At 40.6% G+C, this 24,441-nt stretch overlaps 1 protein-coding gene across 1 annotated transcript in view; it reads left to right on the plus strand.

Annotated features, from left to right (window-relative positions):
* The window catches only part of LOC141522648 (coiled-coil domain-containing protein 33-like), a 103,416-nt gene extending 81,005 nt beyond the window's left edge, over positions 1-22,411 (plus strand). The window contains exons 6-11 of the mRNA XM_074236181.1: positions 3,180-3,271; positions 4,270-4,387; positions 13,079-13,208; positions 15,413-15,543; positions 19,192-19,263; positions 22,370-22,411. Coding sequence (XP_074092282.1) covers positions 3,180-3,271; positions 4,270-4,387; positions 13,079-13,208; positions 15,413-15,543; positions 19,192-19,263; positions 22,370-22,411 — 585 coding nt within the window. The remainder of the gene's footprint in view (positions 1-3,179; positions 3,272-4,269; positions 4,388-13,078; positions 13,209-15,412; positions 15,544-19,191; positions 19,264-22,369) is intronic.
* Positions 22,412-24,441: the final 2,030 nt, after the last annotated feature.

Below are 24,441 nucleotides of genomic sequence, written 5' to 3' on the forward strand. Positions count from 1 at the left end.
CCCGAGGTCATTATAAATGCTAATAATTATCTAAAATAATAAATGTCTAATGTCTAAAGCAGGAGGCCAACCCAAGACTTCATGATGCCAAACTGAGGGTTCTATTCATCATGCCAACCTGTCTCTCTGAGACAGTTGCAATCTGTGATCTCCATAGCTCCCTGCTTAAAGCTATCACATTCTGGTTTGCAATGGAGTGACTCAAATCCTCCTGCTAAACTGTCATCTGGTCTAGTACAACCCTGGGAGACCTTTATGGAGAACACTGGATCCAAAGGGAAAAAAAACCATCACAGAATCTGAAAGGATATTATGTTCACTTCTTTAAAAAGAACTCCTGTTTTTCCTTCTGGTCACATGGTTTTCTTTCTTTTCCCTTAGTCCTAATTCCTTATACCAAAAATAATTAATATGTAAAGCATGTTAAACAGAGATGTACATGTACAACTTTAACCAAACTGGTCACCACTGAGGGATGGGGGGGGGAGTGAGGATAGAATAATGTGTAAATATTAAAAATGTTGAAAATCTTTCATAGTGTGTAATTGGAAAAATAAAATATCAATTAATAAACTGCCATCTGGACAGCTAAGTAGTACAGTAGATAGAGTACTGGGCCTAAAATCAGGAAGATCTGAATTCAAATCCAGTCTTAGACACATACTAGTTTTGTGATCTTGGGTAAGTCACTCAACCTTGCTTGGCTCATTTTCTACATCTGTAAAATGAGCTGGAGAAGGAAATGGTAAACCATTCCAATAACTTTTCCAAGAAAACTCAAAAAAGGTCACAAAGAGGCTGAACTTGACTAAAAGAAAATAGTTAAATAACAACAAAAAAGATTATCATCTCCTTGAGAATATGGATTTCATTCATCTTTGTATCTAGTGGCAGCTAAGTTGTACAGTGGATAGAGCACTGGCCTTGGAATCAGGAGGATGGGAGTTCAAAGTCAACCTCAAACACAACACTTACTAGCTGTATGATCTTGGACAAGTCACTTAACCCTCATTGCCTCACATCCATGGCCATCTCAGGTTATAATGATTTATATCTGGTTACTGGACCCAGATGTCTCTGGAGGAGAAAGTCAGACTGGTGACTTGGTACAGTGCCCCTCACTCAAATCCAATTCGTGTACGTGTCATGGTATCACATCCCTAATGTCATGGTCTTCTTCAAGAATGAAGGACAAAAACATCATCTAGTACATTAGCTACTCAATCAGAATTAGATGAATGGTGGGGAAAGTTAACCATGTCCACTTGACATGTAATCAGAGGACCTTCATGGCAATCCTGTCTCTAACATTTACCACCTGTGTGTCCTTGGGCAAGTCACTTCATTTCTCTCAGTCTCAGTTTCCTTATCTGTATCATGAGGGGTGTGGTTTAAATGACCTCTGAGGTTCCTTCTAACTCTAGAGCTATAATATGCCTCAGGAGCCCTCATTTTTCACCTCATCTTTCCATCCAGAGTTCTTTCCCCAAACCAGGAAAAACCAGTCAAAAAAACCAGTCAAATCCTCCTCAGCCCCTCTCATTTGGCCATCAGTTCAGAGAGGTTGCCTCTATGGGAGTCCCCCCGCTTCCAGAAGCAGATGACTACAGGAGCAGCCTGGGGTGGGGGGTAGACAGACAGAGAAATTGCTTCTGCTAATCACAAGACTTTGAATGGGGGCAGGCATCCAATTCACAGCACACCAGTCCCAGGATAGGTGTGAATTACTATCCCCTGCCTTTGGCACCTTCTCCCAGAAGTTCAAATATCAGCTCTCCCCAGTCCTGAAGACATTTCTCCCTCCCCCTGTGAGTAATCAAGGACCTAGGCCTCCCCAATCACATAGTCTTCCAGGTCCAGCTCAGCAGGAACACAACCTCTTTTGTCTATGACCTTGTTCATAAGCACTAGATGTGGTTTGAATGAAGCAGGGCTAGCAAAGACCTCTCACACTCACTTCTCTCTTAATTGATGCATGAAATTCCACCGTTATAGATTCTTCTTTTTTAGTCTATAAGCTTTTTATTTGCCATGCAAACAGCTCCAGGTGGGAGAGCTCCTTGAGCCTCCTCAGTTAAAACTTTCTTTGGGATTAGTTGACTACCAGATGAGGGCCTTTAAGGCATAGAACAGAGGACTAGAGGCTCAGGCTGAGAGGCAAATGAGATGGGAGGAGATGCCAAACCCACCTCTGAGATTTGACAGTTTTACCAAGAAAGGACCACCCTGTAAGCTTCTGTACTAGAGTCATATGAAGGAACCCATTCCAAAAGAGGAAATTTCATGAGACCAAGTTCTCTCATCTGTAAGCAATATCTATAGCTGGCAAGTAGTTCATATGCTTTAAAGTGGACAAAGAATCTCAACAACTGAGGCAGGAGGTGCTATTATTACATTTTACAGATTGAGAAAACTGAGGCCAAGGTAGGTTAAGTGATTTACCCAAGGTCACACAACTAGTAAGTATCCAAAGTAGAATTTGAACTCAGGTCTTTCTGACTCTCAGTTGCTCCATTCACTTCAACAATGATGTAATGGATGCCATTGGATGCTGTACCTACCTCAGCTCACTAACAAAATACAAAATTTCTTTGCAGTGTGTTAACAACAAAACTTGTGAATGTATGCAGTGCTTCCTAATTTTCAAAAGAGCAATCATTACCTTCACCATTTTGCAAGTGGAAAAAAGTGAAACCCCCAAAGTGAGGGGAATTATTCAGATTCATTCAGTTAGCCCATGGCAAAGCCAATGTTGAATGTCAGATTTCTGACCCCCAACCCAGGGCTCTTTTGGCTTCATCATGGTTGCATCACAAGGCAACTGAGGGTGGGAAAAGGTCAGAAAGAGGAAAGATCAGTCTAACCCAGGGGAATCTGGAAAAGTTTCCTAGAATAAGTAGGTCTTGAAGGTGGAGGGGAGGGGGAGGGGGAGGAGGAGACATTCTGGGACAGAAGAACAAAGACACAGGCAAGAAAGAGCCTGGTTCATTTGGGCAGGCAAGAAAGCTTCCTAACTGGGGTGAAAGGTACACAGGGAGCCAAGGTTGGAGAAGGAATATGGGTTCAAATTGAACATAACCTAAACTTTCAGACTGAGAAAGTTGAAACTTTTGTATGAGAGAGCTGTCCCCTGATTCTTTCCCATGCATTCATCCACCTACTATTCTCTGCACTTACAGGTTTTTCTTCAAGGAGCCAATGAGCTACTCGCCAACCCCTTTGGCCCTATCATAGTGGTTGCCCGTGTCATTCCTAACTACAGGCAGTTTAAGTAAGTAGAGAATGGTAAAGTAAGAGAATAAAGGGCAATAGTGTCTTTCTCCTTTTTCTAAATCTGGTAGCAGTCCTGGCTTTACCCATTGGTAAAAATGGGTCATTGCCTCCATGGTATAATTACAGGAAACTTTTTTGAAAAAGATCTGATTGACCTATGAGTGATAGTTTTATATCCCTTCAAAAAATAGCAAACCTCTTAATTTCCTGGGGAAGGTTCAGGACTGGATGTGTCATGGCCCTGGGAAGGTAGTTCCTTTAAGGAACCATGATTAATCTCAGAGTCTAATAGGGAGAAAGGAGCTTGGGGAGCTTGGAAAGGAAAAGGCTCCAATGATTAGGAAGATCATTCTGGCAGCTAGGTGAAGGATAAATAGGAGAAAAGAAAAACTGTAAGCAGGAAAACCAATTTAGAAAATATAGCAATAGTTTGGGAAAGAGGTAATGAGAGCCAGGACCAAGAGGGTGACCGCATGAGTAAAGATAGTTTGGGTGTCATACTGATTTCAGGTACTTTTTCATGATCCTTTCCTCAGAAGCTCATTCCAGGAGGCTGCTCTCCCTGCCAGTACTATCATTTTGGTTTAAAAAAAACTCAGATAGCCTAATCACACAATAAAAATTATAGTAATTATTTCCATTTCAATATAGGAGGTAAATAGAAAAAGAAGATGTGATGCCTATGTTATAGCTAAAGAAAGAGGAGGCACCTGAGCTTGAACAAAACACACAAATCAGTAGGAGAGTTGGGGCTCATACTCAAGTTTCCTGAAGTGGTGCCCCAAGACTAAGCCATAGGTCAATAGGTTTCCTCCACTCATCTATTAATCTTATAGAAAAGATGGATGAGAGAACTTAGTTAGGCTTGCCACTCTGTTCTTGATCTAAGATGAAAGCTCATTGCCCACTGCCAAGTGCTCAGGATAGCAAGGAACTACATTTATTCTTGAATTCTACTCTGTTCACCCTCATCCTTATCGTTCTTCTCTTTCCTAGGGAGAATTTGAACAAAGAGCCTTTAACTATGGGATTGCCTATGAGAACCATCAACTTTCCCAAGCCCTCAGTGATGGCTTTTGATGTTCCTAGGACCAACAAGCAGGGATATCCTCAGGTTAGTATTTATTCATTCATCTAGTCATTCCTCTGTACTTCCATCCATCTATTAATCCATCCATTTATTCATATATTTATTCAATAGTCAACATTCATTCATTTCCTTCATGTATTTAAGTAAGCCATATTCTTCCCTCATTCATTCCATCATTTATTCATGGAAAAGCAAGTGGAGTTGGAAAGAACACAAGTTTGGGACTGAGGGGTCTTTTAGTAAAGGCTTTCCTGCCTCTTGGAAGTTTCTGAGGTATAGATGTTTAGGGGCACAATGGTTAGAATTCCAAGTCTGGAGTCAGGAAGACTCATCTTCCTGAGTTCAAATCTGACATCAGATACTTACTGTGTCACTCTGGGCAAGTCACTTAACTTTGCCTGTTTCCTCATCTGTAAAATGAGTTGGAGAAAGAAAGAACAACCTACAAAACCCAAATGGGGTCATGAAGAATACATAGTTTCTAACTCTAAATCTCTGGTTTCACGGTCTCCATCATCCTTTCAAATTAGTGTTGGAAATGTGAGAGAGATAGGTCTTTGAGGGGCAGAGGAGAAGAACAGTTTGGAAAGGAGAGAAAAGAAAGAGGAGGAAGGTTTTGATTGGGCATTGAAAAGGCCTTCCTTTGTGGGATCAAATGACCTCAAGTCATAAGTGGTTGGATTGTTCATGGATTACTTTAGCCTTAGTGCTTGGTGATGGTGACTTGTCTTTTTAACATGGTTTAGACATTAACTATTAAGAGGGTATGACTGCAGAAGTCCTTACCAAGAGGTAATATGAAAAGATGCTGTTTGGAATTAGAACCCAATCTCAGCTCTTTGGTCAGTTAGAGAATAAGGTTTGAAAAAGCTTTCCTTCTCAAAGTTCTGCCCAACAGATGATGAAGCCCAGAGCAAGCAGCAGTCCTTGTTGGTCCATGTGTGTGTGTTGGAGGGAAGAAATGAAAGGCAGAATACTTTCTCCAGAGTCAGTGGAGTCTATCACTGAAGAATCAAAGCAAAAACTCAGTTTCCAGGCTAAGGCTCTTTCTGTTCCCTCCTCCTTGGAAAGTTACAATAGTGGATTGGATCTTATAGGCAGTCTCCCTCATTTCCCCTTGCCTACCAAACAAGGCCATGCTCACCCCATTATAGTAGGTTTTCTCCCCCAACTGCCTCACAAGACCACTGATTTAGACTTGAGATTCTATAATAAAAGTCAAACCCCAGAAGAAAAAAATGATGTCTGTTCCAATGTAAACTCCCTTGCCATTTTCACTAAATAGTTGCTTATACTCCAAAGTCATCATTTCCTGGGAGTCCATTTTGAAAAAAAGGTAGGGGATCAGAGTTAGAGGGCTTTAGATACTAAGGGCAATGGGACAATGGGAAGGGGATTGCTTGCTGAACCAGAGAGAAGGGACAATACAAAAGGGAATTATCTCTCAAACAAATACTGAATTCACAATTATGCCAAAGGTCAGTTCATCCCTGGGAAAAATTTTGCTTCTTCCCTCCAGCCTCCCTCTACCTGTAACTGTCCTATCTCTGCTTCAGACAAGATCCATAAAGGAGAGTAGATATCTTTCCCCATCATGAGAAAGATCAGAGAGGGATACTGGCAAACTCCGTTCAGAGACTTGCATCCATGGAAAGCCCTGGCCTTCTATTAAAGGCCAAGACTTTTGGAGGCTGGTCATAGACAAAGAAGAATGACTGGTAGGCTGCAGCAGGGTATGTATGAGAGGAGAGGAGGGGAGGAGGGGAGAGGAGCAATGGAATCCCTATAGTTAGGAAGCTTCATTCTCAACCAATTCTCCACTGTATTTCCTGTCAAGAGCTACATCCTTTGAACATGGCCCTGCATTTAGCCAACGAATTATCAACCAATCAGACTGAGCCCATGAGGCCGGAGACAATCAATTTTAATGAGTAGTCTTTTCCCTCTGGGATCTCCATTTGATTTCCACGGCTGCCTCTCTGAGCAAGTGTGATCCAGGTACCTATTGCTCCCATGATTAGTGGTTTTCCTATTTTTCTCATCTTGAGGTATATGTGCATGTGACTTTAAGCCCAGAGATAGTTGGCCACTTGCTGGAGGTCAAGCAGTATGGTAGCATCTGCATGACAGCCGTTGAGACGCTCCGGTTTGATACAATAAAGAGGGCAGGGACAGGACACAAAACAGCTCTTGGGCTGGAAGTTTTCCGAAAGAGGGCTCTACTATTAACAATAACGAGCATTTATGGTAGATGTTATTATTATCTCCATTTTACGGTCAAGGCAATTGAGGCAGACAGCAGTTACATGACTTGCCCAAGTCACTAGGAAGTATCTGAGGCCCAGATGTGAACTCAGGTTTTCTTGTCTCCAGATGTAGAATTTTATCTACTGTGCCATGTAGCTGCCTTTGCTCATCATCAAGTTTAAAATATCTTTCTCTGAATCAGCTTCCTCTTCCTCCTCCCCTTTAAACTTTTCCTCCTCTTCTTTTTTCTTCTCCTCTTGCTCTTTCTCCTCTTCCTCCTTTTAATGATGAAGAGGACCAAACTTTAGAGGAGGGAAATAAAAGTGAGTCTCAAATCCAGATCTTATCCCTCCCAGTCAAATGTTCTCTCTACTACACAGGAGGATCGCCAGCCTCCTGATCAGTCTGGCTACGATTGGCAGTGGGTGGCCAAGGAGCCCAATGACTTCCAGTACGCCCCCTCTAACTAGTTACTGTTGACTATAGGAGATGACATTTTTCTAATCACTTAAGGCTGATAAGGTCAGTTGGTTAGTTCAAGGTTCTAACGTGGGCAAGATCATCAGCTGAATCCCTTTGTGGGGATTAGTTTGATTGGATCATCTCCAAATGAAAAGGCTCTCTCCCTTCATACATTTATCTAGAACATTTCTCCTGGATCTCTTTTTTGCCCCCTGGTAATCTTTACCTTGTATTATACTGATCTGTGTTCAAGTTATCTCCCTCCCTCACCCCTCACTCCCAAATGTAAATGATTAGACTGAAATTCTGTCCTTCCCTCACCCCTTCTTATGGACCCAGCAGCCTTTTGACATGGAAAGAATCTTACAGAACTACTAAAACAGTTCTTCTCATTTTATAGGGGGGAGAAAATGAAGCCCAACTGGGGAGTTCAATCAAGAAGTTTTGTTTTTATTGTGCCTTAGCAGGGAGAGAGGCTGCTTGACAATATCCCTGTGAGCAGAGTGAATTCTGAATGCAAGCAGCTTCATATGCATGCATATCTGTGTAGTTACATATATAGATGACATGGAAATGGATATGATAGAGACAAAGATAATGATGATGATGTTTGTCCTTCACTATTTTTTTCTTTTTTCTGTTTTTTTTTTAGGATTTTTTTGCAAGGCAGTAGGGTTAAGTGGCTTGCCCAAGGCCACACAGCTAGGTAATTATTAAGTGTCTGAGACCAGATTTGAACTCAGGTACTCCTGATTCCAGAGCCAGTACTCTATCCTTTGTGCCACCTAGCCACCCCATCCTTCACAATTGAAAAAGACCATGATATCAGGGAGGTGATGGCATGACAAAGTACAGGAATTAGATTTCAGTGAAGAGGTTCTATGTTAAATCACCAGCCTCACTTTCTCCTCCAGAGCCATCTGGGTTCAGTGACCAGATAGAAACCAGGATGAGTGGAGATGGCCCTGGATGCAAGGTAATCAGGGTGAAGTGACTTGACCAAGGTCACATAGTAAGTGTCCATTGTCTGAGGCAAGATTCAAACTCTTGTCCTCCTGACTCCTAGATCAGTATAGCTGGATGGCACAGTGAATGGAGCCCTGATCCTGGATTTAAGAGGACCAGTGTTCAAATTTGACTTTAGTCACTCACTAGGTGTGTGACCCTGGGCAAGGTCACATAACCCCAAACAACCAACTGCTTCCCAAAAAAACAGAAAATAGACTTTGCTGAGTTAAAAGAGACAGAGATAATAGAGAGAAAGAAGCTAAAGAAATGCATTATTCTAGTCTTGAAGGCTGGGCAAAGACAATAATCTGTTGTTTGAGAGAGAGAAAGGGAATGTTGATGTTCTCTATGATTAACATAAAAGAGAAACAGGAGATAAAAACAAGGATGAGGAGGACAAGGATGGGGAGGATAAACACAGGAAGGTCCAGGGTTGATGTCACAACTCATCTGCAGTTATTGCATGGATGGATCAATTGGGCCAGAAGAGGAAAGATACAAGACCTCTGTCTCTTTGCCTTCACACAATGTGTACATAACTAAATAAATACAAAGACTTTGAAGGAAAGAATGAAAGTACTAACCACTGGGGGACAACAGAAAAGGCTTATTGTAAGGTGAAATATGAGCTGGAAAGGTACAAGGGATTGCATGAATGGAGGTCAGGAGACATTCCAAGTCCCAGAGACTACTGTGTTTAAAGACATCAAAGTGGGAGATGGTATGTTTAGTGTGGGAAAGCATGGTGGTCAGATTGATCATAAAATGGAATGAATGAAGGAATAATAATTTTCTCTAGAAAGAGAAAATGGAATCGAGTTAAGAAAAGTTTTACATTTTAAGGAATCAAAGGTAATGTTCAATTGGGTTGCTGATTAAGAGGGCCAGTCATTGGACTCAGAATGTCTTCATTTTCTCTGAGATGATTCATGGTCTTCCAAAGTGGAGGCAGTTGTGAACATTGATTATATAATACCAGGAGCCACTTTCCTATAATATTCTTTCCCTTCCCACCTCTCCTCACACCCAAAGTACTCCAAGATCACTTAAGTATTGCCTTCCTAGTTTGAATTGTGTTCTGCTATTAGGATTAACCTATGATTGAGGATGGGAAGAGACCTTAGAAAGCATGTGGCTCAACCTCCTGATGTTAAAGATGAATAGATATTGTAACCTTATATGGTACAGTGACATGTCAAAGATGGCATAGATCTTCATATCAGAGCTGGGATTTTGAACCCAAGTCCCCTGACTCTCCATTCATGCATATCTCATTGTACAACTTCACCTCCAAGTGGGCATGAAAGTTGAGGAAAAGATACATCCATTTCTCTGAATAGAATTTTTTTCTCACACTGGCAGTATTTCCCCTGATCCCCAGGTGATCAAGACAACCAGGATTTTTCCCTTGATCTATGACTGTAGAGACATGTCTTGTTCAGATGGACCTTAAGAGAGTTGTACCAGGAACCTTGACCAGAAGGGTGGGCAAGGAAGAGCATGGATAGATTACTTTCCTGAAAGAAGATCTGAATTCAAATTTTAACTTTTCTACTCATGCAGTGAGTGGCTTCATTTTCTCTCCCCTATAAAAAAATGAGAAGAGCTGTTTTAGTAGTTCTATAAGATTCTTCCCATGTCAAAAGGCTGCTGGGTCCATAAGAAGGTGTGAGGGAAGGACAGAATTTCAGTCTAAGGAACAAAGTTGCAAAGGGACTTTCTTGCATCTCTACCTTATTCAGGACTGTCAGAGTCCTCTGAGTCCATTTGAGAAAGCCTAGATAGGCTCTGTATTCTCTTTATCCCTGACCTTTACCTGGAAGTTGATATTTTGTCAAAGCATAAATTATTGGCATTCTTCTGATTCCTGTTCTTATTTTAGGGCTGAATAACTGAGGCCTTAGAATCACCTATTGAATGACAGAATTTGAACCAGGTCTCAATTTCTAGATCAGTTCTGGACTCCTTCCACTACCTATCTCTGACACAAATGTCTTCCACCCTCTGACACAAATCTAACCACAGAGTCACAGGGGAAAAGACCTTAGGAGTGGATTATTTCAAACTCCTCTTTTATTAGAGGAGAAAATTTAGTCCCAGAGAGTAACTAATCTGAGATTCCACAGCAAGATACTGACCCTGTTGTTGTTTTTAACTGAGAAAGGAAGGCAACTTTAGGGGTAGGAATTGATGTGAAGCCCTTAAAAGGAAGTACAAAGGAAGATGAAGGAAGGCTGCCATTTGCCCCATTGATAATGGCCCATAGGAAGGGGTTCTGGTCCTGGGCTCAGGAGAGTATGCTCTGGTCACAAGGGTTAATGGATTTACTGAGGTCACATTTACACCAGTTAATCATATTCACTAATTCCACTATCCCAGCATACGATCAAGCCTGTCCCTTTCCATTAGCATCTCTCAGACATCGGCTTCCCCAGCCCCCATTTCACCTTCAGTCAGGCAACAACTCACCCATACCAGTAGCAAAAGATTTAACCCTTTGAGGAACACCCTTCACAACGCTCCATTCTCTGCATCTGTTCTTGTGTTAGGCGAATAAAGGGTGACTAGAAATTGGTGTGGGATGAATAAGATAGGAAATCAGTCTGTGGACAGATATATTAATAAATGAATAAAAAATTAAACATTTTACATGTTTCAGTCAATCTTAGAGTATTTCTTAATTTGCTACTGTGTATCAGTCACTGTGCTAAGTATTATGGATACAAAAAAAAAAGGCAAAAGACAGTCCCTGCTCTCAGGGAGCTCACAGCCTTTTGGGAGAGATGATACACAAGCAACTATGAATAATTAAGATATATGCCAGATAAATTGGGAATGGGCTCCCTTATGAAAGGGAAGATTAAGGAAGACTAGAAAAAGTCTTCCTGCAGCTGGCAGGACTTTTATCTGAAACTTGTAGGAAACCAGGGCAAATAGAAAGTAAAGATGAGGAGGGAGGCATGAGGGACAGCCAACAAAATCACTAGTAGTCTAGAAATGATATGTCCTATGAGAGAAATATCAAGGAAGTGGAATTCTTGAATGGGGAGTAAGGTGTAAGGAGATAGTAGAGGTTCAAAAGGACAGTCAAGTTATGACAGTCTTTAAAAGTCAAATGGAGGGCGGCTAGGTGGTGTAGTGGATAAAGCACCGGCCTTGGAGTCAGGAGTACCTGGGTTCAAATCCGGTCTCAGACACTTAATAATTACCTAGCTGTGTGGCCTTGGGCAAGCCACTTAACCTTGTTTGCCTTGCAAAAACCTAAAAAAAAAAGTCAAATGGAGGATTTCATATTTGATCTTGGAAGTAAGAGGGAGACATTAGAGTTTAGCAAGTAGGAATGGGAGGGGTGAAGAATGGAATGTGATTTGCTCACCCTTTTACCTTAGGGAAATCAATTTAATGGCTGAATGATAGATGGACTGGAGTGGGGAGAGATTTGTGGCAAACAATACATAGGCTTTTGGAATAATTCAGGTGCATAGTAATGACAGCCTTCAACAGGGTGGTTGCTGTGTTAGAAGAAAGGAGGAGGGGAGTTTAGGAGAGGTGTTAAGAAAGTAGAAATAATAGGACTTGACAACTGATTGAATGTGGGGGTAGGTGAGAGAGAGTTAGGTACTGTGATGGATCAGTGCTAAGTCTTCACTTAAACACGTCTAGTGATAGAGAACTCTACATTCCAAGATAGACTTTTCCACTTTTGCACTAGCATCTATAAATCACTTTCAATATTTTCTATAAGTTTTATGTATGTTAACTCATTTAATCCTCCCAATAATCCAGTAATGGGGTTGCTATTATTAGTACCAGAATAGAATTGAGGAAACTGAGGCTTAGAAAAATTAAGTGATTTGTCCAGTGTCACACAACCCATAAGTGACTAAGGCAGGCTTTATAACCTCAGTTCTATTCACTCCACAACCTTGAAGTATAGCAATTTATTAGGAAGTTCCATTTTATAATGGCTGAAATTTGTTTTTCCCAAAATATTTGGAACTAGTTTTCCTCTCTGAAGTCAAGCAGTGCAAGTCTATATTCTCTTTCATTTATCAGTCCTTTAAAAATATGAAAATCATGACCATGTCCATTCTAAGCCATCACTTCTCCAAGATAACCATTTCTAGTTTATTCAAATGATCCCTGGATGTCCATGGCATCCATTTTCACCGTTTTTACTTGTCTTCCCCTGAATTCTCCCTTTATTTGATGTACATCCTGAAAATTGGCAACCAGAATTGGGACAATATTCCAGGTATGATCTGACTAGGACAAAGAGTAGGTCAATTATCACCCTTATTCTAGACAGTATGCCTTAGTGAAGGCTGTCTATGTTCACACCAGCTTTATTGATCTAAATGACCACATTGATATTGAACCTAAAGTCCCCAGAACTGTTCTCTAGTCACACCTACCTCAACCTTGTATTTGTGCAAGTGACTTCGCTGAGATTAACTGTCATACTTGAAATTTATCTACTTAAGCATGTTAACTTTTACTCTATCCATTGGTTTCTTTTGGGTTGGCAACCATCCTGTTTCTTAGACATTTAATAATTATTTTGGATCATGCTTTGTTATTATCCTGGAAAACCTTGCCTCAGTCTAGATCAGTGTGGACAGAAATGGGACTTAGTCGGTTTTCTTGTGTAGAGGTACAGGAAACATTCTCTCTCTCTCTCTCTCTCTCTCTCTCTCTCTCTCTCTCTCTGTGTGTGTGTGTTTGTGTGTGTTTGTGTGTGTGTGTGTGTGTGTGTGTTGGGAAGAGGAAAGAAGGAAGAATTGAGGCTTATAGAAGAAGATGAAAAGAGGTCAGATCTGAACTTCCCCGTAGTCTCAGATCCAAGCTTTTGATTGATTTAGCAAGGGAGAAAAAGGAAAGGGGAGGGACAAAGGATGGTGGGGGGGGGGGGGGTTGCCTGTTTACCCAGATATTTTTCTGTCTTGGGAGAAGGCTGACTTCTCAGTTACAGTGCTGGTTTTCTTTTTTCCTCTTTAGGTATCTAAACCCGGCTGGCCGGCCAAACAACCTGAATGGAACACCTCCTTCCTCTACCAAGCTCGGAATGGGTGTACACAGTTTAATGAGGATCTGGCCCTGGTGTTGGAGTATTATCCCATTACTTCAAGTAAGTTCCAACTCAGGGTAGAGCAAGTCTGAGGTGGTCTTTGCTTAGAATAGTTCTTTTCCCACAACCATAACTCATGACAACCACTCCTCTTCAACCTAGGAAATATAAAGACTAGGGATATTTTCCAATAACATGACCAAGGCCTTCTTTCTTTTAGATCCCAAACTAGATTGAATTTCTTATCAAGGTAAAGGTCAAGACTCAGGAGATATATGCTCCAATCTTGTAACCCAGGTGCACACCTATTGTATTCTTAGTTCTGTGTCGGGTGCTATGGGAGAGTCAGGAGGAAGTCAAGGTGGAAACCACTGATTATGATTAGGAATCCAGACTCCCAAAAGAGTCAATGTTAAAGTAGTCAGTCAAAAAATATTCTTAGATGCCTACGGTATGTCAGGCACTTTTCTAAGCCCTGGAGACAGTGTACTATACCCTCCAAAAGTTAGTAATTAAAAGCTTATATAGTGTATACAGCAGGTTCAAATGAGTCACAAGACTCAGGGACCTGTGCAGCACAGATTCATAAATAGATTTAGAATCTAGAACTTCCCACCCCATCTCCAGGGAAGCAGAGTTCTAGCTTCATGAAGGGTTGAAGGGCGGTTATGGCTGGATAAATACATCTGTCTCCTATCTTTAAGAGATTTGTAGAGTTAAAATTATATCTCTCTACTACAATCAGATCTTTGCTTTCTAGGGGATAGTAGACTCTTTAAGGATTCAAGGAAAAAGTCACTTTTCCATGGTCTTTCAGAGATGAAGAAGAGAGGAAAGTAATCTCACCCATAGTCTAAGACATCATTAGCTTGATCTTGACTAACGTAGTTCCCTTCCCACCATATGCTTAGTAGTCAATAAATAATACCAGATAATGAGCAAACATACTCATTGAAGCAAGAAATCTTGGGAAAGTTATATATATATATATGTATATATATACATATATATATATATATATAATCTAAACAAATCTAAACAAACCATCTTGTTTCTTGAACATTTAATAATTATCTTGGATCATGCTTTGTTATTATCCTGGAAAACCTTACCTCAGTCTAGATTAGTGTGGACAGAAATGGGACTTAGTTTTCTTGTGTAGAGGTACAGGAAACACACCCCCTCCCTGGGGTAGGGAGTAGGAGTGGTCTTTACAATTTGGTAGTAAGGTGAATTCTCGGCTCAACTGAGAAGAAGATAGTCTTATCCACTGTTAATAGTTTCTAGAGTACAGATGTTGGTTGCCATGACCTTCCCACATTCCTACAGCTTCAGGGGCTCCTGTCTTCCATTTAAAATTTTCTTCTCTCTCTTTTTCCACTTCTCCCCTTTAAATCCAACCTTAGGCATTTGACTCTTACTAGCTGTGTGGCCCTGGGCAAATCACTTGACCCTGATTACCTCACATTCAGGGCCAACTCCAGGCATCCTGATTCATATCTGGACACTAAACTCAGATGGCTCCAGAGGAGAAAGTGAGGCTGGTGACTTAGCACAGTCCTCCTCACTCAAATCCAATTCATGTGCTTGTCATGAAATCATCTCCCTGACGTCATGGTCTTCTTCAAAAATGAAGAACAAAACATTAAAATTTTCTCCCGGAGTCTTTTAGCCAATCAGGATTCATATCTCCCTATCATTCTTCATTTATGAAGTTATTATTGGAGAAAAAATAGAGACTTTCATGTCCAGTTTTAGGGATGAAAGTAAAAACAAGAAAAATATAATAATTCTTAACAGGAGAAATATCAATTATCTGTCTAATATCCAGAGAATGACTTTGTGTTGTTCTCTTAAATGAGGCATATATTCTTCCTACCCCCCTATGGAAGATTCTACATGTGAAATGGTAAGATTTTACAGAGGGAAGAAGAATAAATTTCCAAAGCATAAGGATTATAATAAGGGTAATTGATTACTATATCTATACATCACTGTATATATATGTATAAATTCCATAGCAAGCAATAATATAAAACTCAGACTAGCTCTTGGTGAGTTTTTAATGAAGTTTCTTGATTGATGAAATTTGGTGAAATTCTTGATGAAATTCTAAGAAGGAATTTTTTGGAAAGGTTAATTGAATGACAGAGACTAAATCATAGAGGGCATTGCAGCTTTTAATGTTTTATTGATCTTGGGATAAGGCTAAATCAGGTTTGTGTAGGAGAACTCATCATGTTTCCCCCTCCTCTTTCTGTTAGTGCCCAAGAAGGACTCCTGGAATCTTACAGATCCCTTGGGTATCTCCGTGTTGCCACTCAGCAACCGAGTTTACCGAAAAATGATGGCAGGACCACGGATGGCATTACATGTGAAGAAGCTCTCCATCCTGGTTAGTCACTGCCATATGCTTCCTAATAATTCCAGGTGCTTCTCCCCTCAGTCTTATAGTCCCTGCTCAGTACTCTTTCTCACAGAACCATGAAATCTTAGCATTGGAAGAAAGCTTGGGGGTCATTTACAACCCCCCCCCCAACACACACACACACACACACACACACACACACACACACACACACACGCCTTTGGTCAGTCTCTATTGGAGGTTCTCTGGTGATGAGGAATTCACTACTTTGGAAAGAAACCAGTCCAAATCACTTTCAGGTAGGTCTTGTCAGGAAGTTTTCCTTGCCTCAGTCAGAACTTTACTTCTCAGAAATTCCCATGCAATGCTCTCATTCTCCCCTCTGGAGTCAAGCAGGCCAAGTATAATCTTTACCTGTGATAGCCCTTCAAATAGTGGAAGGCAACTCTTATGTACTTCATTACTATTTCTCTTCTCTTGCTAAGATCCCTTCTGTTGAACTCCAACTTAATTCTCTTAAGGATGCTGATACTAGACTCTGGGATCCGTGGGATAGACTGGCAATTGATAACAAGTCTTTGTTATTTATTAAGTGCCTACCAATGAGAGTCACAGTGCTATGCACTGAAGATATAAATGAAAACCAAATAAGTTTATTGAAGGCATTCAATAAACTTACATTTTATAAAGCATAACAACCCATGCATATAGATATATTTACAAAATAAATAGCTGGGAGGGGACAGTAGAAATGTCTCATGTAGGGTGTGGCCCTGGTGCTAAACTTTGAAGGCAATAAGGGTTTCTATTAGACCAAAAAGAGAGGAGAGTTTGTCCCAAGCATGGTACAAAGCTTGAGCAAAAGCATGGAGATGGGATATGGAGATATTTGAATACAAGTGTTCATCTCTCTATTTTTCAAAGCTTTTTCCTCCTTTACCTCAGGAAGTACTTTCCATCAGATTCTCACTTGATCTTCACCAAATCCCAGTGAAGTAGGGGGTTCAGATATTTAGCTATTAGTAGATCCATTTTTGAGATGAGGAGTCCAAAGCTCTGGATTCAGAGGAACCAGGTTCAAATCCCTCCAATGACACTTAGTATAAGTGACTTCGTGTGAAGCACTTAACCTTTTAGGGCCCAAGTTTCTTTATCTGCAAAATATGGCCTTGGAAAGCCTTCTAATTCAAAATCTATGATCTTATGATAAAGCCTGGTGGAAAGAGCCAACACTTGAACCCAAAAAAAAGGAGCTTGGGTTCTAGTTATGTTGTGGAGGTTCTCTTTATTAAACCTTTGGTCATATTAATTTGGGTGCAAATAGAGCTCAAAGGCCACCAGAACACATAACCAATATAAGGGAAAAGACATTCTTGTCAGGTCAGGTAGAAGCAGAGAAAAGGAAAGAGTATAATTTTAGTTTAATATTTTATTAAATACCTCACATTGCCCCAGTTGACAAGATGTGGGGTAAACCATGTTGTAGTAAAATTGATCCATGACTGTTTGAATAAACTTACCCAAAATTAAGACCTCTGAGGTTTGAATTCTAGAATTTCCAGTCCCCATGTGTGTACTGGGGATATTTAGCCTGACTACTTGGGATATCTAGAGTCAGACAAAAGGGAAAGACATGACAGTTTTCCTGAGAATTCTGAAGGGCTATTATATGAAAGAGGAATTGATTAGATTTGGCCCCAGATTGTAGACCTGGGTCAGTTGGGGGGAAGTTACAAGTAGTTTTTAGAAAAGATGCTAAAAGATGAGGAATAAGGGATCTTCTTCTTCTACCACTACTACTACTATCACTATTATATCTGCTTTTTCTTTTTATAAAAACATAATATATCATTTTAATATGTTATATAACATATGTAACATAAAAACAATTATATAATCTTTTTAAGGCTTACTAAGTATTTTACATATAGATCTTATTTAAGCCTTGCAACGGTCCTGGAAGGTAGCATATGTCTCCATTTTACAGATGAATAAACTGAGGCAGACAGAGGTTAAGTGACTACCTTAAGGTGTTTAAGTGTTTGAAACAAAATTCAAATTCAGGTCTCCCTGAATCATATTAATCATGATTTCAAAAACATATATAAAGTTCTTTTAAAAAATAACAAGTAGGGGCGGCTAGGTGGTGCAGTGGATAAAGCACCGGCCTTGGAGTCAGGAGGACCTGGGTTCAAATCCGGCCTCAGACACTTAATAATTACCTAGCGTGTGGCCTTGGGCAAGACACCTAACCCTGTTTGCCTTGCAAAAGCCTAAAAAATAAAATAACATGTAACAGAAGGAAGTCCCTTTACTAGATGGAGCACGCCAAAGATTAGTCACATAGATTTGAAACTAGAAAAAGTGTTAAAGACCAGCTAGTATAATCCTTTCTTTCTACATATGAGGAAACTGAACCCCAAAAAGATTGAGGTTTGCCTAAGATCACAGAAGGAGTTAAATGAGTTAGTATATCTAAAGCATTCTGCAAACCTTAAAGTAAGGATTATTATTATCTGTATTATCAGACAGTAGTATCAGAGCTGGGATGATCAAGAAGACACGAAACTATTTTATATGATCATTGGTTAAAAGAACTTGGGATGTTTAGCCTGAAGAAGAAAAACTGAAGAGGGGCATGATAGCAATCTTCAAATATTTGAAGGACTTCCTTCCAGAGGAAGGATCATGCTTGCTTCACTTGGCCCAGAGGGCAGAAATAGGATGCAGTGAGCAGAAACTGTTGAGAGACAAATCTTTGAGTCTATAAAAGGGAAATTTTGAGTCATTCAGACCTGTTCAGAAATGTAGTGAACTGCCACAATCTTGCCCATAACACTAAGGCAGTGAATTGGTATCCTTGTTACTCCAGCAGTTCAAAGAAGGGCCAAATTGGTAGCAAGGAATAGAGGAAGTTTCTGTCAATTCTGAGATTCTATGAAAGGAAACAACCTTTCATTTAGAGAGCTCCTAGAATTTCATCACATAAAATGGAGATAGTATCATAAGAACTGGAAGCTATTTTCAAATGCCTCTCCATGACCCTGTTTCCCTTCTCTGCTCAACAGAGAAGAGAGTGAGTTTTTTTTCTGTTTCACCAGTTGGTAAACAGAGGTAAAGATGAGGTACACTTAAGTGTCTATGCTGCTCTAGAACCACTCCTACCCCATTTCAAAGCATACACTAGAATAAGGGGGTTGGGAACTAATGAAAATATTCTAGATTCAATTACTTGTATGATATAATTTGCTAAATTCACGCCTGCCAGCCCATTTCCTTGGAGAGGTAACTGGTAACAATCCCTGGGGAATGAGGTATTTATTGGGTGCCCACTACATAGAAAATCCTGTTTGGCACAAAAGAGGATTCAAAGAATTGGTTACCATCTCCATAGAGCTTATAAAGACTCTTTTATTCAATGGCTAACTTCTATTCCATGGTTTTTTTTCCCAAAGTGAGGGAAGTGGGACCCTTGGGGGGGGGAGAGAGAGAGAGAGAGAGAGAGAGAGAGAGAGAGAGAGAGGATTGTGGAAGGGGGAAAGAAGGAAGGACCTGACTCCAACCAGTGTACAGTTGGGGAAAAGGAATCAGATCTGGTGAAAACAAAGGGACTCATCCTGACAGGAAACATGGAGCTGGCTTAGATAAACTGATACTCTATCCTTTCTTTGCCAGAGAACTAAGCTGAAAACGATTACAGGTGGAACACCCACAGTCGGACTTTATTTCCAAGTGCATTCCTCAGAGGTAAGACCAAATGATTTTTTTTTCTGAGGTAAGACATTGGCTAGGACTCAAATTCTGCTGATGACCTTTCACCAGTACTTTTTTAGTTTTTCCCAAAAATGATAGGAAGTGAGAGGCAGCTTGTTACATAAGTTAGGAATGTCCCAGACAATGATGAGGGCCTAGAGACCCAGAGAGAGAGAGAAATATGAGGACAAGAAGTTAAATTAAGAGGGAAGGAAAGGGGGTGGCTAGGTGGCACAGTGGATAGAGCACAGGCCCTGGAGTCAGGAGTTCCTGGGTTCAAATCCGGTCTCAGACACTTAATAATTACCTAGCTGTGTGGCCTTGGGCAAGCCACTTAACCCCATTTGCCTTGTAAAAACCTAAAAAAAAGAGGGAAGGAAAGCAGAGGTTCACCTAAACCTAGGAGTTGCCTTAAACTTAAGCCATGGGTCCAGGTTCAGTACTACCAAGGGAGATTCTAAAGGAGGAACTTGAGTAGGGCCAATGTTTTAACCTACAACTTAGGCTGAGTTCCTCATTTTCTAGGACCTTTTCTTACCCCCCCCCCACTTCTGTGATCTTCCCCACGAATGAATGGCCTTCCTCCCATTTGGGTGATTTTCCCTTATGAAGCATTACCAGCATTTTTCTTATTTCTCCCACTCATGTGATCTCTCCATGAAGCACTGCTGGTTACCGTAAAGAGAAGACTTTCCCCAACCACTCAGAGTCTACATTCTAGACTACCTTGGCTCTCCCAATCTTGCTGCATTGCACTTCAATTGTGATCAATGTATCAGTCCATTAACACACATTTATTTAAATGTCTACTGTTAGGTCCTGATTAGTAGGAATAATGATACCTCTGTTCATCCCCCCCCCCCCCCAGTTATTTCTATTGGGCTGGAACCAATGACTATATTTTATATAATTATAACTTCAGATAGTGTGAATTTAAATACATATAACCATTTCAGAGGACACATTATTTGTATTAAAAGAAAACTGGCTTGGGGGGGTGTCTAGGTGGCACAGTGGATAGAGCACCGGCTCTGGAGTCAGGAGTACCTGAGTTCAAATCTGGCCTCAGACACTTAATAATTACCTAGCTGTGTGGCCTTGGGCAAGCCACTTAACCCCATTGCCTTGCAAAAACCTAAAAAAAACTATGTGCCAGGTGAGAGAAGTGGGACCCTTGGGGGGAGAGAGAGAGAGAGAGAGAGAGAGAGAGAGAGAGAGAGAGAGAGAGAGAGAGAGAGAGAGAGAGAGAAAGAGAGAGAAGATTGTGGAAAGGGGAAAGAAGGAAGGACCTGACTCTTAAATCAGTGCACAGTTCACTATACTAAATGGTTTCCATAGTTGTAGACATTTGGGGAAAAGGAATCAGGTCTACTGTGCCAGTTTCTTAGATAGGTTCTGTGGGTACAAAGATAGTATCTGCCCTCAAAAGTTAAATAAGTAGAGAGAAAATAAGGATAGATGTATTTGTTCAGCCCGAATTATTTATATCCAGCCTGATTTGGACTTGGATCTGTCATGTCTCTAGGATTCCCTATCCTCATCTGCATGTTGAGGATACTAACTAGTGAACTACCTTAGTTCAACAGGGCTATTGTGGGGATCCAGAGATAATATACATAAAGTATATAACCAAGTAATCACTCCTACTCCTAGGACAAGGACTGGATCTGTTCTGTTCTCTTCCTTAACTCCTACAACGAATGGTATGCTACAACAAGAGGAGATTCCTACATACTTTTTGATTGACAAGGTGATTGGGCAACAGATCTTAGCTGCCCAAGCACTGTAGAACAGGTTATAAGTTTCTCTTTTTGAGTGTGAGAGGCTCAGAGTCACCCAATGTGTCATTAGCTAAACAAAAATCATGTTGAATGGATTGAGAGTGAACGAGAACCTGGCAGAACATAATAGAGTTGATTTCTACTCATATCTGGGATGGAGTAGACCTGAGGTTCCTAACTTGGGGTCCATGAACTTTTTTTTTTAGATTTTTCAAGGCAATGGGGTTAAGTGGCTTGCCCAAGGCCACACAGCTAGGTAATTATTAAGTGTCTGAGGTCGGATTTGAACCCAGGTACTCCTGACTCCAAGGCTAGTGCTTTATCCACTGCATCACCTAGCTGCCCCCAGTCCATGAACTTTTAAAAATATTTTGAGAACTATAATTGACCATTTTTAGAAACATTTTTCATTGTAATTCCGTGTTTTTATTTTATGCATTTAAACCATTATTCTGAGAAGGGGGTCCAGACACTGCAAGAGGAATTTAGGACACATGAAAGCTAAAAAAGATTCTTGGACTTGGTGATCTCTGAGGTTCCTTTTCAAAACCAATTTTGTGATATTATGATAATGTAGAGTGAGTCCTAAGACTGAGTTAATGGTGACTAATCTCATCAAACAATTGATTATTTGGGGGGAAAATAAATCTATTTAAATGATTAAGGAACCATTTTGGGGGTGTTGCAAGGCAATAGGGTTTAAGTGACTTTCCCAAGATCACATAGAAAGGTAATTATTAAGTGTCTAAGACTGTATTTGAACTCAGACCCTCCTGACTCCAGGGCTGGTGCTCTATCCACTGTACCACCTGTGTCCAAGGAACCATTTTTTAATGTTGACAGGCAAAGAACCTCAAATATCCAACAAATGGCTGGATTTTTTTCACTCTGTCCATACCTCAGAGCAGTCATGATGAATCCAGGATAATTTAGAGAACACTGGGGTCTAAAGCCAAAATCCCAAAGCTCAAAACCTAAACTGGCCTGTTATGACCAAGCACTTCTAGCTCAAGATACTTCCTCTCAGGTTACACCAGGCAACTTTGGTTGTATAGGAAGCAAGGCCTTGGCCAGTTATAAAATGTGATGTGAAAAGCAGCAGGCAAGAATCTCTAGCCTAATCCTAATGAAATACAATGGACCAATAGATCTTAGATTTAGAGTGGGAAGAAACTGAGGCCCAGATGAGTCTCAGAGCACCAAGTCAGTAAAGGGATTTTAATCCAGGTCTTCCTGATACAAGTCCAGGGCTCTATTTATTATACCATTCTACCTCGCAGTTCATGATTACCCTCTTTGGGTTCTGTGACTCCTCTCAGAAGCGGAGTTCCTTCAATCCTAACTCCCTCCAAGATGAGTAATACATTACAGGCTTTTCTCCCTCAACTGTCCAGGGCTGCCCAGAGAATATGGGTGGATGAGTAGAGATTCTGAAAGGGAAGAGTAGATGGAGAAATGGAAGGGGGCATCAAGCACAGACTTGGTCAAGTTCCCAGTTTTGCTTTGGGCTGTTCCTGATTCTCACCTAGAATTAACTCTTCTCTTGGAATGCAATCTGTTTTCAAATCAACTCTGCTTCTCAACCTCTTCCTCCCTTTCCCTCTTTCTCTCCCTAAATTTCCAGAAGTCTCCTGAGGTCCTAGTGGAGACTGGGTTACATTTTCCTTCACTTCAGGGACCCAGTTGGTTCAAGTCAGAAGTGCTGGGGAGATGGGAAAGGGGAGAGGGGGTTGGCCAGTATTTGGCATAATTGCCGAGGGGTCTGGGCACAAGGGGGTCTCCATGTGATGAATTATTCACAGGACCAGCTCTAAGTGCAGAATTAATCCCTTTCCTTCCAGCTGGCGGCCTCACTAAATTATCCCTCCTAGTCATGTGGGAAAATGCTGCCCAATTCATTTCACTGATGACTGTTTTGATCTTCGACTTGTGATTTTAGTTTTCCACTCCTTCCTTCCTTCCTCCCATAGCCACCCCCACCCCTCCCCCCACACCCTTCCTGTAGGCACAGGAGGAATTTCAAAGAAGACAGAAAAGATACCCAGGCTGGTGGTGGGGTGGGGGTGGGGGGTGCTATGTATTTACATATATGTGTATATATGTCTGTGTGTAATTGTGTTCATGTGTGTCTGTGCGTTTCATATATGCATGTGCTCACATATATAGGCATGCTGTGCATAGATATACACCTATCTATATGTGTGTATAAATATTTATTTGTGCATGCAACCATGAATGTGTCCTCACACACAAGGATACACACAAAAATATATTCATACTCATGTATGCTTATGCATTATCACATATCCATAAATATGTCTATAAACACATTCAAAAATAGACACACATCTACTCACACTCATATGCACACATACCCACATACAAAGCAACAATCACACGATCCTCATCTATAATTGTATGCACACAATTCCTACCCATGACACACTCCTCGTTAATATATTTATTCAGACATATAGAAATATTTACACAGTCATACTCATATATAAATATGAAAATATATGATCCTATTTCTAATAAATTATGCAAAGGCACACACATTCTTATAGACATGTCTGCATGTATGCAGATGTACATAGAAACTTTGAACTATTCACCAAACATAACAGTCTCTAATGATTCAGTATTTGACAGGTTCTTAGTATCATCATCACTGTACTGTACACACACCCATATCTTGGGACATTTTGCATTATGTATTATCTATTTTCAAACATAAATACTCTTAAATCCTGCTTCTTGGTATGTTATTCAGTTCTCTTAGTTTGTTACAAGGATTATTTTTTTTTCTATTTTTGAGGTAACCTTGGTTTTGAGATGCTCTGTCCGCTGCTGATTATAAAGGAAGCTTGGCTGTTTCGACCCTCTCTGTGAATTTCCAAAATTCACACAATAGGTGTCAGAACCCAAACTTAACCATGTCTCCTGATATCTGCGGAGTACAGTTGCTACTTATTAATTTCATTCTGGAGGCTTGTTCTGGGGCCTATGTTTGCCATAGAAACCTTTCAGCCTGGGATGGTGTTAGTCTCTCCCTTTTGCATTCTATCCCTAGGAGAGTATGACTGGTAAATTGATTCTGATTCAATTTATAGAAATATTTTCCCCAAACTGTTTTCAAAGACCTCTCAAGAGAGTGAGTGAGCAAAAAACACAAACAGGGGAAAACTCTGCAAGGATTTTCCAATTATTAAGGGGAAAAGAAAGATTGACCATGGTATTTTATGATTGTTTGTTCAAATCCATTATGTAGCAGCCCCACAGCAGTGCTCAAAATGATCAGACCCTTCCCACACTAAATGGACATTCATTTCCTTAGACACAGATCTAGGATATTGTGTCATCTTTCCTGAATGTTCTTTGAAAGACTTCC

Source organism: Macrotis lagotis, chromosome 4 (genome assembly GCF_037893015.1).
Source record: "Macrotis lagotis isolate mMagLag1 chromosome 4, bilby.v1.9.chrom.fasta, whole genome shotgun sequence".
Taxonomy (NCBI): Eukaryota; Metazoa; Chordata; class Mammalia; order Peramelemorphia; family Peramelidae; genus Macrotis; species Macrotis lagotis.